Here is a 13751-nt window from a genome sequence, read left to right as displayed (position 1 = left end):
CCCCTTGGGTTATTTTCAAATATTCACATTTTCGAATAAAAATGTTATTCTAATCGATTTCTTATATAAATTATTTCAATATAAATTTATATATATATATATATGAAATCATCCCTAAAACGCATTTCTTACGTGTAGTTGTTTATGTCTATCGCTAGCAATAGTTTATATGGTAATTATTGCGAGCGACAAGCATAAACAACTATGCGTAAGAAATGCATTTTGAGGACTATATTACACATATTCATTAATGACGTCTATTAAGCTGACACAGTCACTTCAGCACAATCGAAAAGTTGCACAGAAATTTAGTGCTTTTTTGCTAATTTGTTGGTCTATTCCCGATTTTGTTGCTCCAGCCAACTCCAAAGAAACAATGACTGTGCTAGCATAAGAATAAAGTTAGTATAGCCACTCAAAAAAATACAAAAAAATTAAAAAATACGGCATATTCTTTTTGTGTTAATTTGTTGCTAATTAGTTGCTCACTTCCCGATATTATTGCTCCATCCCCAACTCTCGAAAATCACCCCTTTGCTCGCGATTCCCGACGAATCCGATTTTGTTGCTCCACTCCCAAATCTTGAAAACCATCCCTAGGAATGCGAATTTAAATAATTATATCAATTTTTGCTTGATATACATTGCGAACTAAAAATGTCTTAATTTAACTTGCGAATATACAAACACAGAGATTATAATGGATTTAATAAAAATAAATATAAAAATTAATAAAATAGAAGTAAAAATTAATGAAAATTATAAGAAATAGAATTAAATATGCATTTCACGTAAGAGTTGATAAAATAAATTTTTAAAAATATGAAGTTCGTGAAAAAGAATACTATATATAAAAATCATTTAATAAAATTTGAAGAAAGTGTGTATGAAATGACTCAATTCACTCTTACAGAAATCAAGTACAATAATTTCATAATTAACTCTTCTCTTCGGAAACACACTTTACAATACAGCACATTCAACCAATTCAATTGCTTTTTATAGCTTTCATAAAAATAAATACATCATAAAAAAATTTTTTCGATTGAAATGTCAGACATTATGGAAGATAATGATACCAAGCAAATATACATAAGCACCTTTATTAATAAAAATGTATCTCTAATAAACAAAATGTCATAAGCAATGAAAGAAACATTAAAAAAAGTATTGGAAAAAGAAAGTATGTATTTAGAGGCATCGAAAGATTAAGATTGTTAATGTTCTATGTACATTTTTGAATGAATAGTATTTTTTTATTTCCTTTTTCACATGTCTGTCTTCAAATGTTCTTTCATATTGTGCTTTTTAAAAAAATAGGAATTTTAAGAGCATTTCGACAATTTATAAAATGAATTGAAAAGGATATTCTCGTAGATCTATATCATCTACATTAAACGACGATGAACATGAGTCTTGGGATGCACCATTACGTAGACAAACCGTGCCCTGGGCCAATAAAAATATTCATACCAGAGGTATCTAAATTCGCTATAAGGAAATTCTAAAGAGTTCTAGAAATCAAAATTAAATAAATTTGTCATTCTGCTAATATGTTATATTATATACAATATATACATATGTACTATTTGTGAAAAAAATGTGAATTCTTCTTTCTTATTTGATACATTTTTTAGATATTGAAGTTCAAACAACAAACTCACCACATCACATACCTTTTCATCGTTCATCTGTCAACAGTGAGCAAAGTTTAATCAACACTTCATTCACCAGGGATCCGAATGTTCCCATTCAGTGTCCATTTGAAGAACCATCTCGCCATAGTATTTCTAGTTTTCAACTTGCGGATAAACACGATTCCATCCAATCTTCCGAATCTTATACTCCTTATTCCGTAAGTTTTGCACAAACTATAAACTGTTGTAATTACATAATATCATGTCTTAGATAAAAACTGCTTCCATTAAAAGCATTTTCTTAAAAATCTTCTAATTTCTTCTCCTTAAATTTAATTATTGCTAGAATCTTCACTTTTAATCTTAACGAATTTTCGGTTATTGAATTTCATATAAAATAAAAAAATACAAATTTTATTTATTTATACATCTAATACCTAATTTGATAAAATATTTCAAATTGCAAAATTATAGCATTGATGTTAAAAAAAATATCCAAAATAATAGTTCAAAAAATATTGAGAATATATATATATATATATATATAAAAATTTATATTTTATACATAGTACATCAATAAAACTGGATTAATACATTCTAAGAAGAAAGTATTGCCATCAGTACCACTAAATCAAACGCAACCATCGGCAATGCGCAATTTCAACAACTATGAGTCAGTTCAAAACAAAAATGACAATATAGAATGGGAGTTTGAAAATAAAATTAATCGCAATGTTAACAATGATATTCGGTAATCATTTATTTGATTAAGAATAAATTTTTGACGATATTAATCAATTTTTTCTTAGTGACATCATTTTTTCCATTATAGAATAAATCCTATCAAAGAATTAGAAATGATCGGACGCAGGAACAATAATAACAAAAACGATGATGCACCTCCATTCAACTTTCAAGTAAGATATGTTAATTTATTTATGTTAATCTTTCAAAGTCAGTGGCTACATTTATACCATGACCGCGCATTTAGACCGCGGTCTATAATAGGTGTTTTTGTTTATTCTGTAAATTAAACGAAAACATCTATCGTAGATCGCGGACTAAGCGCATGATGTAAACGTAGCCACAGTCAAATACGAATATCTATATGTTTTATGAATATAAATATTTTTTTTATATTTTTATGAAGATATTATTTTTAAAATTAGGTAATTATACTTCAAATTTTAGAGAAAATTATATGTTGCTATAACAATTTTCAAAAGACATTCGCCATTCTAGGCGATGCTGCGGAAAACATCTCATCAACGTGCTTCAATGAAACGTAATCCTGTATATGAGAGTGTCACATCACTAGAATCACCAAAATCACCAAAATCTCATCATAGCGACTTAGACGAATTGAATATTGCCTTCAAAAGCGATGATAGTCACAAAGATTCGCCAGAATGGAGTCCAAACGAAATGATCCTAATGTCAGAAAAGTATGCGAAAGAGAACGCATGGAATGAAGACGCCAAAGATAGTATTACTACAGAAATAGCACCAGGCATTACTGTCAAAGGCTATGTTGCAGACCTATAAACAAATAGAGATCAGTTACATCAAAATCATATATTAATTGTATTTGTTTCACAAAATCTCTCTCTCTCTCTCTCTCTCTCTCCTTCCCTTTCCCCTTCCTCCCCCCCCCCTCTCTCTCTATAGATATATATTTGTATATAACTACGAATAATCTGGAAAAGAAAAAAGATTGTGAATTAAAATTTAGTAGAGAAAATACAATCAATTTCTCGTAAAATTTTCGATTACATCAATAATCAATATATAATTTCACTTTAGAATTTTTTTTGTAATTGCTAGATATAAAAACATAAATCTGTATTGCGCAATAAAGTCGTTTATGACAAATTGTTAATTAAACAAAGACTGCAACAAAAAAAAATGAAAAATATGCGTTTTTGCAATTAATTTAATTGCAGAAAGTTAATGATTATTTCTCTATCAATACACAAACATCTATTAAATGATATTACAAACATCTATTAAATGATATTCATCAATATCTATAATTCAAAATAAATAATTTAAATTATAAATAGCATATTATATATTATATTTATAATAATATTGGTTACGCGTATGTGTTCATGAAAAGATATATAAATATTTGATGATTTATATGAAAGTAATAATAATTATTCTTCTATTAATACAAAGAAGAATAAATATAATAATATTCTAATTTATTCATTACTGTTAAATATAATACAAGATCCAACATAGTTAATTATAAAATCTAGTTAATGAAAAGAGTAACAGTACAGTTACAATAATAAACAGAATGTAAAAATCATATCATAGATCTCCATAAAAATTCTTACACTATTATAATTATGTTATCATAACTATAATTTTCAATAAATATCGAAGTATATACAATATAAAAAAACATATTTTTTTCCACGTTATCATTATATTATAAAATTTGAATTTGGATATAATATGTATATACATATTAGCATACTGGCCACGCGTAACAATTTTTCTTACATATGTAACATCTACAAATAAAAAAAAAATCATATATATTACTAAACATTTTTAAACAATATTTAGAAATGTTTGGTAACATATGTATTTATCCATCACAGTAGTTCATATGAAAATATATGTTAATTCATCATGTTTTTATATATTCAATCTTATAAACACACAATATTTAGATTATTTTTTGATAAAATAGCTAAAAATAAATTGGCAGCCTGATACAAAACATAACAAATGTAATTTACATTCATATATAAAATGTATAAATCTCGAAGTAACATATATGTATACTTATTATGTATACATTATGTATATATATTAAAAATATGTTTTATATTTATATCATTTACAATTTTTAAATATAAAAACATAAATTTGCATTTGCTTCGAACACGACGGTGTCATCAACAATATGAATTTTATTAAAAGATTAGGAATGCAGATAATGTCTTAATATACAAAAATTTAAATTGTAATAATTATTACCTAATCTTTATCAGGCTGAATGTTATCATGACCACAATTTTGTTGTGAACTTTGCTTAATAATGTTAACCAATGTATCCAATTTGGTAGGACGAGCTATTTGCAGGACCATATGTGCTTCTTCCAAAATTAAAAGACCATTGTGTGCGTCACTGGCTGATAAATTATGCGCTGATATCACATGTCGTCTCCAAGCTGCGTGCGTAGGAAGAATCTATACATGTATAAAATAATTATAAAAATAAAATCTTCCCCGTCATATAAATGCAAATATGATATATAATTTAACTTGCTTTTTATTTTGAAATTGATTAAGCAACTCTACTAAACTCACTTGTAAACACCATTTGCAGTTAAGAGATGGAGAAATAGTATGCACAGCTTTTATGTGCCTTCTACGGAAGCCCCAACTGGTATATGCTCTATCACAAAAAGGACAAGGAAATGGTGGATATGCTGGCCCTTTTAAAGTCTCTTCTGATGTATCTGTATTGTAGGATTCGACAAACGCGGGAAAACTGGGTTGCAAAACTCCAGAATTGTATCCCAGAAAATTCGAGGATTCCGGTTGATCTAATGATTGTTCAGCACGAGAATAATTCGGTAAATCAGATAATGGATCCTCCAATATTTTCGAGACATTCCACAACGTGCTTCGTTCGACTGCGAGAGAATCTCTTCTGTGCGTTTCTGGATCTGGGGAAGTATGACGAGCTTCGGCTATTACTGTCACAATCGGCTTCGACGATCCTGTAAAGAATTTCAGTCTACCATTTGAATTATTTCTTTATAAGCGAAATTTAATGTGTAAATTAAATGTTGGACACAGTAATCACATACAATGAGATATAATGATATAATATACTCAAGTAATTCGTTGACTTCGTTTTTCTACTTATAATATAAAGATAGAGAAATAATGAAACAAGTATATATTATTTTTTTCGTTTTAAATAATATTATTTATTCATTACTATTCTCAATTCTATTGTAATTTGAAATGATATTTATAATGTAAAGTATATGAAAAATATTTAATATTTAATTTGCAAACAGATCTAAGAAAATTATTACACTAAATACTGCAAAAAAAGCTAATCTTTTTCGTAGAGCTTCATATTCATATGTGATGAACAAAGGAATATATATAATAAGTACATCAGAAATAAGAAGACAATTAAAAATGTAAAATATGTTTATTTGCGACCAGTCGTTTGTCTTGTCTACAATAATATTGATTTAAATAATATCGTTTCGAAGCTGTCGGTGTGCTCCAATGATCAACGCTCGTACCGCGCAACCGAAACAAAAAAAAACATGACTTTACAAATAAAACAGAGATCAAAGAACACTTTCGCGCGAGTCTCAAGAAAAGGACGTGCGATAGAAATCACACGTAGATTCGCAACATAGATTCTAATAGTTCGCAGTGCATGCTGAATGCACCTTTGCTGCGATTTAAATACTCTACAAGCATGTCTTAAATCACTATTCTTGTTGTAAGAGCTACGGTTTTTCTTTTTTTTTTTTAAGTGTACACAGAGCTGCCGTGATCGTGCAGCACGTTCACGCACGCACGTGATCAACACGACCAAAACGTATCCTCATATATATATGTACATACATATACCATACGTATACCTCTTAACTGAATACGCGTGCCGCGTATGCACGCCCGTATATATACCATACAATTTCGCATAATGAATGCATACACGCGCATCTTGTCCATGTATTGGTAATGCGTGTGAGCGAGTACGTAATGTGTATATTCGAGTGCAAGAGAGAAAGAGAGACTCGCGTGTCTCTCTGATATACGCCAACTTTTTAATAACATCGTACCGCGTTTTACTGTAAAAGCGAATTCTCACATGAATTGTAACTAAAAAATAAGAAGGAATGTTATTCAAGGTGCTATACGTGAAACAAAAATACACAGATGGATGAATAATCGACCTTACTCGTGAACGCATTGTGAGAGAAGCAGGGAGATTCTTTAAATACGCGATGTGCGAGTATAAAAAAATGTGAGAAGAGATCAAACAAATTATCAAACAAATTATTTCAGAATTTCCCTTGATAAAATGAAACAGAAACTACCAGGAAGGCTTAGAATTATTCGATTGTCCGCCACTCATCACGCCGAGTGGCGAACCTGAAGCGTATAAATAATTCGATCGCGTCTATAATGCTCTTTCTAATCACCCTGTCACCCCGAAATCTATAGTCTAGAAACGTCACCGCGGATCGGTGAGTGAGAGCACGTTCCAACTCTATTTCACTTTAAATCCGCGATTTTAACCATGTCGACTGGATCATCCGTCTCTTCTTCCCCTAGCTACATGCTACACGCGCGTGAATCTTACTGTCTACTTACATCAATTGTTTTTTTTTTTTACAGTGTCCTAAATATAAAGCGCGAAAGCTCATACCAAAGAGGAACAAGCGAGGAACGAGTTGTCCTACGATGCTTGTATGAGAACGAACGGGGTGACGGGTTTACAAGAACGATCCTATTCCAGCCAGTGGAAACGTTTCCGTTTGACCCCTGACCTAAAACGCCCTAGTCATTGAGTGTAGACCGATCGTCTCTGAAACAAATACCTTTTCAAGCCTCTATTACTAGTGTCAATTTTGGTTACGCAATTCTTCCAAGCCTCCTCCCATTCGAGACTATTAGGCGGTATGCCACTAAAATGCAAGAGGACCTCCCGAATTAAATGTATCTTGTTACTATCGAACTGTTGCTTGCCCATCTTGCCATTAACATTGCAGAGGATCCTCTCTTCCGGCGTAAAGAGGATTTTCATGAGGTCACAGGCCAAATGATCCATCGGTCGAGATGACGCCCAGGTTGAGATTATGTCCGGACTTGGTAGGAGATCGGCATAAGGTAGATGCTGATACGAGTAAAGCAGCGGTTTGACATCCGAGAATCCACTTAGCCCGGACAAGCCAGATAAACCGGAAATGTCTTCAGCAGGCCGGTTCCCAGATCCTGCCACACATATCAGCACAGCGCGCTTTAGACACGGACTGCTCCACACACGTGAATTACGCGCACAATAAAGAAAATGCGAGCGAGTGTATATTAAAGACTATAATGAAGAACGGATCACGCATCTTCCATCTCACGTATGCACTGCTCACGCATGCACGCACATACGCATATGCACCGCCGATCGAAGCGTGATGCCGAAACCGGCTTCATTCTCAAAAAATCTCTGAATTACAGAAATTAAAATTATAATAATTACTATCAGTTTTTACACAAATTGCAGTCATTACAAATCAAATACGCTTCGAGATAACGATATACTTCCGTATCAAATATTCCGCGAAATACTTTTGCTACAATGTAATGAGCTACGAGGACATTTACCATTTGCACCAATTACGTCGCTCTCATTGTCTTTTCGATAGAGTTCTCTTTACTCGTGCACGCAATCTTTGTCTCTACTTCATCACACGGAGCTATTGCAGCACAGCAAATTAAGAAAACGTGGCGCGGCAAAACGAAAAGAACAGAATATGCGGTGAAAGCGAACAGAATATTCGAAAAAGCTACGATCTGCAGTACCAAAGAAAAAGCTTTGATACTACAGTAGCTGCTGGCAAAGACAATGAAACTGTGTATACAAATGTATACAGCATTTGTGCATGTGGTAATATTAATTATATGCGATAATGAAAATAATAGATTTTTAATAATAGATGAAATAATACATATATGCTAAAATGATAGTTCATATTTGATTTCCAAAAGAAAAATGTAATTATATCTGCATTAGATTAAAACTTATTATTTTAATAAAACTCTTTTTTGCATATAAGTTAATAATATTTCATATATATTTATCAAATTTAACATATTCAATTACTAATAAAAATCATAATGTATGTATTAAATAGACTAATTTATAAATTCAGAGAATTATTAATTGAAAAAATTACTTTTTTCAATTATAGAATATTTAACAAATTTAAGAATACTTTTTTTAATGCTAATATATTATAAAAAAATATTAAAATGTAATTTTACTTTTTGCAATTATACATTAAACACAATTAAATTTTAAATGAAAAATACAATCTTTAAATATCTTTAAAAATCTTTAACTAAAAAATATAAGATATAATTTCTTCAAAATAAATAGGTTTATGTATGCAAGTTATAGCTTCAAAAAGCTAATTTAACGAGTTTATACTTAATATAAAAACAAAGACATTAGCAACAATACAGCAGCGAAAATGCAAAGAAAGAAGACTCAATGTTTCATTTAATGAATAGTAATACATAATTTTTTAACACAGAAAAACATAAAATATAATATTATATATAAGAATTAGCTATTTATACAACTGTTATATAATGCATACTAAATTGCATAAAATAGTAAAAATCTAATTAGTTAATGTGGCACTAACCTTGATTCCCATCTGCTTGTCCTGTATCTAGCCTTTCTGCTGGATCCTTATCTAATGGAGATTGTTTCTGGAGATCGTCTACTGTCACTTCCAATGGTTCTATCTGAAATGCATTTGGATTGAATGCTATATTTTATACACGCCACTGTACGTGACGCACAATTGTTTTACAAACAATTTTATTCATTGTTATCTTATTTTCTGAACTAACTTTCATCTCCAATCGATGATATACTGGATTAGGTAACGTTTCTGGTAACATATACTCTCCATCTTTCCCACTTTGATCGCTGGCAGCGGATTCATTTGTATTTTCTGATTGCGATATTTTAGGTGTTAGTGCTTTTTCCAAGATAGAATTATTCTGTTGTTTGCTAACTTTCTGTTTCTTTTTAGGTGCCTCTTCCTTATTCAGCGGTACTTCTTCAGCCACAGCTTGTTCTAGCTCAGCTAATCGTTTGTAAGATTCCTTTGCAAAAATATCTCCACCAGACAAGCCTCGAATTTGTAATGTCTCTGCTGCTTTTAAGAGTGCTGGTAAATTCTTTTGCTCAATATTTACCTCTCCTTTATATATAAATATTAATAATGCCTCCAATTCGCTAAAGTGTACATCCTGAAGTATTATTACTGGATGCTGGCATGGGTTCGTCTACAAGATAAAAGAATAAAACTGTTAAACTATTATTCAAATTATTATAATATATATCATTAATTAATCAATCGAATTTGTATTTATCAGATTTGTCATTTTTTTAAATTTTTTAATCAATAAACTATTTGCTTTTTATTTTTCTTAAATTCATTAATTAATTAATTTAACTTTATCATAAACAAATAAGTAATTTTCTAAGAGAAATGTATTGTTTTAGAAATATATATAGTATTGTTTATTAAATTAGTAATATATAAGAAGAAATACTTACAATATTTGAGAAATATAAAAAACATGTATGTATATAAAATATAAAAACATATTATTTTATATTGGTTCAATTAATACAATAGAAAGAAATACTCCTCAAGAATTACTCCTTTTTTTTTGTTACTTTATAATAATTGAATAATTCTTTTCTTTAATCAGAGCTACTTTATTATCATTTTCACAAAGGAAAAATGAAATATAAATAAAATTCATAAATACTAAAATTAGCATTTTGTGTTACAGCAAGTTTTAAATCTATCAAGTATTGATAATTTATCGTAAAACATCAGGAACAAGAAAGAAAGAGATACATTACCATTCGCTGACAAAAATCGAGATAAGCGAGAAAATTGTTCCACTTAAAGAGGCGCAGAGCCAAATAGCTAATAGCCGCGTGTATTCAATAATCGTTAGGTTTATCTCGATAATAGTCTCGGTAATAGTCTTCTAACCTCGATGCGAGAGCTCCGAAGGCTATACGCGACAGCTGACAAACACGTCGTTTTACCCGCCAATTGTTGAGGGCATGACAACACGCGTGCGACGCGAGGACAAGTTCCGGAGCAATGAAGAAGCATCCAAAGATGACTGGTCTCGTCGTAACGCTCAGGAATGCATTCAGGGATGATCACGAGGAGGATGACCTTGACGGTCGCTTACCTGGAAGACCTTCTTGAAGAAGGGACTGCTGGCCGAGAGTATCACCTTGTGCGCAGTGAGGCACTGTCCGTCACTCGCGAGAGTCACGTCCACCAGGCCCTCTTCCTCCCACAGGCTCTCGAAGCTGGTGGCGATATTGCTGAGAAAACTGTTCCACTTTAGACATATTTGACTTGACATGTCGCGCTGAGATCGGACGGGCACGCTCGTTATTGTTGAGACGCTATCGCACCGTGTGTATCGCAGTAATGTCCTGGTCCGCGGAACCTTCTCACGCGACGACAGAGACGGCGAGCGCGGCAGTGGAACCGTAGTCGTGCCAGGTACGCACAAACATCGCCGGAGTCAGAACTGTCGGGAGAACGCCACACTCACCACAGCCGAGCAGCATGGCCGTCCGCACTCCGTCGAATATTGGCTCATGCTCGCGCGCCAAGTTCGAAACGTTCCGAAACACTTCAGCGTTCTGTATTCTAGTATGGTACTTCTTGCCGTACGGAATAAATAATTAAATACATCTTGACCGGAATAGCTCATTAGATATAATTCTTGCAATCTTTTATCTTGATATATTGTCACAATACGCTTGTAGGACTCGATAAAGACGCAGAATTTAAGCCCGCTGAACGATTCGTAATTTCCCTTAAAACTTCGAAAGAAATTCCATTTAGAAAGAATTCCTTTATAAGGAATCATCTTTTTTTAATATTGCATTAATATATTGTATAACTTAAATAATTCTTAACTATAATTTGTCGATTATAAAATTATAAATGTTATATTTATTTATAAATTTTATAAATATTTGTGTGATTTATCTTATTGTATATTATATTGATGTATATTTTATGTGTGCGTGTTATTTTGAGTGTTTTATCACGTTACATGACGCATATTATATGAAGATATAAATAAAAATCTATTCTAAATTCTGAATTATAGATTATACTATAGATTATACTATATGTAGATTGCCTAAACTTAGCAAATTTATTTATTTTATATCCAGATAGCACAAAGAGTTCAAAAAGAATTTAATCATGTGTCATCAATTCTGAATTTTCAGATGCAAAAAGAATTTTTTTTCTGAAAAGTTTTGAAATAATGAATTGATGATACGACTGAATTCTTTTGATTTCTCTGTGCTATTTGGGTATGCAATGTCAGTGGATTGTTCTGCAAATTGAAAATGAATTAGACTTAAAACTACTTTTTATTATTTCTAATTTTATGCGTATATAAATTAGAACTTGTAATAATTATCAAAATATTCAGTTAAATCATATATATTAGCTGATATATTTCTTTAACATATATTACGTTAACTTTATAATACATCTCTATTAATATTTCTTTAGATTTATATGACACATAATAAATTAATACATTCACGTTTTAAAGCAAAAAAGAAAAAGAATAAAGCAGCCAAATAATGAATAATAATGTTTATAAAATTTGATTTACGCTCAAAATTAATAAATCCTCGCAATAAATAGAAATAAAATCAGCTGAATTTTCTAGTAAAATTTGGAAAGTTTTAAATACTTCAAATTCATAAACAGGCGCTCCATCGTTATACGTTTATTTCACAATCGTTTACATTATATTTCTCGTAAGAAAACGCGGGTAGCGTTGGATCGAAAGGCAACATTGTTCCGTGGCACGATAGACTCGCATTAAAGGCGAAGCTGAGTGCATGCGTGCAGATGTTTATGTGCGTGCTTGCGTGCGTACATTCGACTGTTATTCTTATGGCCGACAATTCCCGCGTGCGTGGCCGCGTGCGTGCCGTGCATGCGTATGTACGTGCGTGCGTGCGTGCGTGCATGCGTGCCCGTTCGCGTGCATGCATGCTTGCGTGCGTTCGTGCCTATAACAGAGTTTCATGATCGTTAAGGTTTCACCAGGTTCTACTCTGCTTTTCACGTTCGATCCCGAGAACATACGAAAATACAGAACAAAAACCTAGCAGTAGTTCGACGCATTTGTTTTCTCAACTGGAAAAATTAAGAATTTTACAAATAACTCTTTTTAATGACTTTTTTTCTAACAAATGCGACAGAATATTATCTGTATCATGTAACGGAAATTAACGCGACATAAGTACGGTAAACATACGTCTTTTGTAAAGGACAATCCTTCATTTCGGAATAACTGTCCTTTAGATTTATTATTATCTTTTTTAAAATTGAATCATTTATTTTTAATAATACGTTACAAGAAATTCGTTTCTATAGTTATAACCTTCCAATGTTTAATATCGCACAATGAGTGATGTTTACGAAAACAATAAATATTTAATTTTGTACAAAGAACTGTACAATTAGCCCAAGCAGAACAACAAAGTCACAATAACGTCGAAATGAGTCATGATTAATTGAAAAGTAACTTTTAATAATCAAATTTGCAACTATTTTATCATTATTTTGAGATTATATGATGAGATTATATGATCTTGAGCTTTACTTGAAAGTTATCTCAGGTCATCTATCTATCTCAGATTATATCTATAAGTCACAAACTAGTTTCAAAATATCTAAAAATGAAATTCTAAAATCGTCAGGTTTGTCTTTTATTTTCTCTTAAAAAGTATATGGTCGCTATATAAGAATAATAAACGTACACAAGAATAATAAACGTATGAGTGAGCGAAGGAGAAAATAATTTATATTCGCTTTGTTGATAGAAGATTCAAGAGTTTTATCTTAATTGATTCTTAGCAAATATGAATGTAGATAGATAAGTAATAAATAAAGTATAATTTTATTTCACACTACTTTCTGCAAACGAATTATAATTTTAAATCGCAATTCTCGCCCATTGCCGCGCTCAAAAGCTTTTATTATCGCGTGTTTACGATTTGTAATTAGGAATTTATCGTTAAACAATTCATTCTGCACACGTTCTATATATGTGTGATATACCTTCATGCAGAAATGATTGCAGCAAGAAAGAGTATGATGCTTCAAAGATTACCTCGCTCGGTATATTATCCCGATTTTTACGGAATAATGTTGCATGAGAAGAAAATCTTCCGAATAAAAGTCACGCGATAGCCTCCAATTTTCGAATATGCATAGAATCGTCGTTACTTCCTGTCACGGT

At 31.4% G+C, this 13751-nt stretch overlaps 2 protein-coding genes across 3 annotated transcripts in view; one reads left to right on the top strand and one right to left on the bottom strand.

Annotated features, from left to right (window-relative positions):
* LOC108695174 (neither inactivation nor afterpotential protein C) overlaps positions 1-3208 on the top strand; it is a 34043-nt gene extending 30835 nt beyond the window's left edge. Inside the window, exons 20-24 of the mRNA XM_018204933.1 lie at positions 1378-1478; positions 1638-1855; positions 2207-2388; positions 2470-2554; positions 2880-3208. Of these exons, the coding sequence (XP_018060422.1) occupies positions 1378-1478; positions 1638-1855; positions 2207-2388; positions 2470-2554; positions 2880-3182 (889 nt within the window). The 3' untranslated portion in view covers positions 3183-3208. The remainder of the gene's footprint in view (positions 1-1377; positions 1479-1637; positions 1856-2206; positions 2389-2469; positions 2555-2879) is intronic.
* Positions 3209-4634: 1426 nt separating this feature from the next.
* LOC108695038 (GDNF-inducible zinc finger protein 1-like) lies at positions 4635-11007 on the bottom strand. Of its 2 annotated transcripts, XM_018204766.1 has the most exons (6): positions 10647-11007; positions 9273-9713; positions 9062-9164; positions 7238-7631; positions 4968-5400; positions 4635-4847 (listed from the first exon to the last, which is right to left on the bottom strand). In XM_018204766.1, the coding sequence occupies exons 1-6, from the start codon at positions 10824-10826 to the stop codon at positions 4635-4637; spliced, it is 1764 nt and encodes a 587-aa protein (XP_018060255.1). In that variant the 5' UTR covers positions 10827-11007. The 2 variants fall into 2 exon arrangements, with proteins under 2 accessions (XP_018060255.1, XP_018060254.1); XM_018204765.1 differs by lacking the exon at positions 7238-7631 and having other exon boundaries at positions 4968-5383.
* Between the last annotated feature and the right edge of the window lie 2744 nt (positions 11008-13751).

The sequence above is a fragment of the Atta colombica genome, unplaced genomic scaffold, assembly GCF_001594045.1.
Source record: "Atta colombica isolate Treedump-2 unplaced genomic scaffold, Acol1.0 scaffold126, whole genome shotgun sequence".
Taxonomy (NCBI): Eukaryota; Metazoa; Arthropoda; class Insecta; order Hymenoptera; family Formicidae; genus Atta; species Atta colombica.
The sequence above is the reverse complement of the archived record's forward strand: the minus strand, read 5'-3'. Positions and strand labels throughout refer to the sequence as shown.

Bases quoted from the DNA above. Each gene is read 5' to 3' on its own strand.
- LOC108695038 (XM_018204766.1), bottom strand. From the start codon at position 10,826: ATGTCAAGTCAAATATGTCTAAAGTGGAACAGTTTTCTCAGCAATATC. The intron at 9,714-10,646 runs GTAAGCGACCGT...TTTATCTTGTAG, and splicing joins TCTTCAAGAAGGTCTTCCAG to ACGAACCCATGCCAGCATCC. The intron at 7,632-9,061 runs GTTAGTGCCACA...TATGTGTGGCAG, and splicing joins ACAAGCAGATGGGAATCAAG to GATCTGGGAACCGGCCTGCT.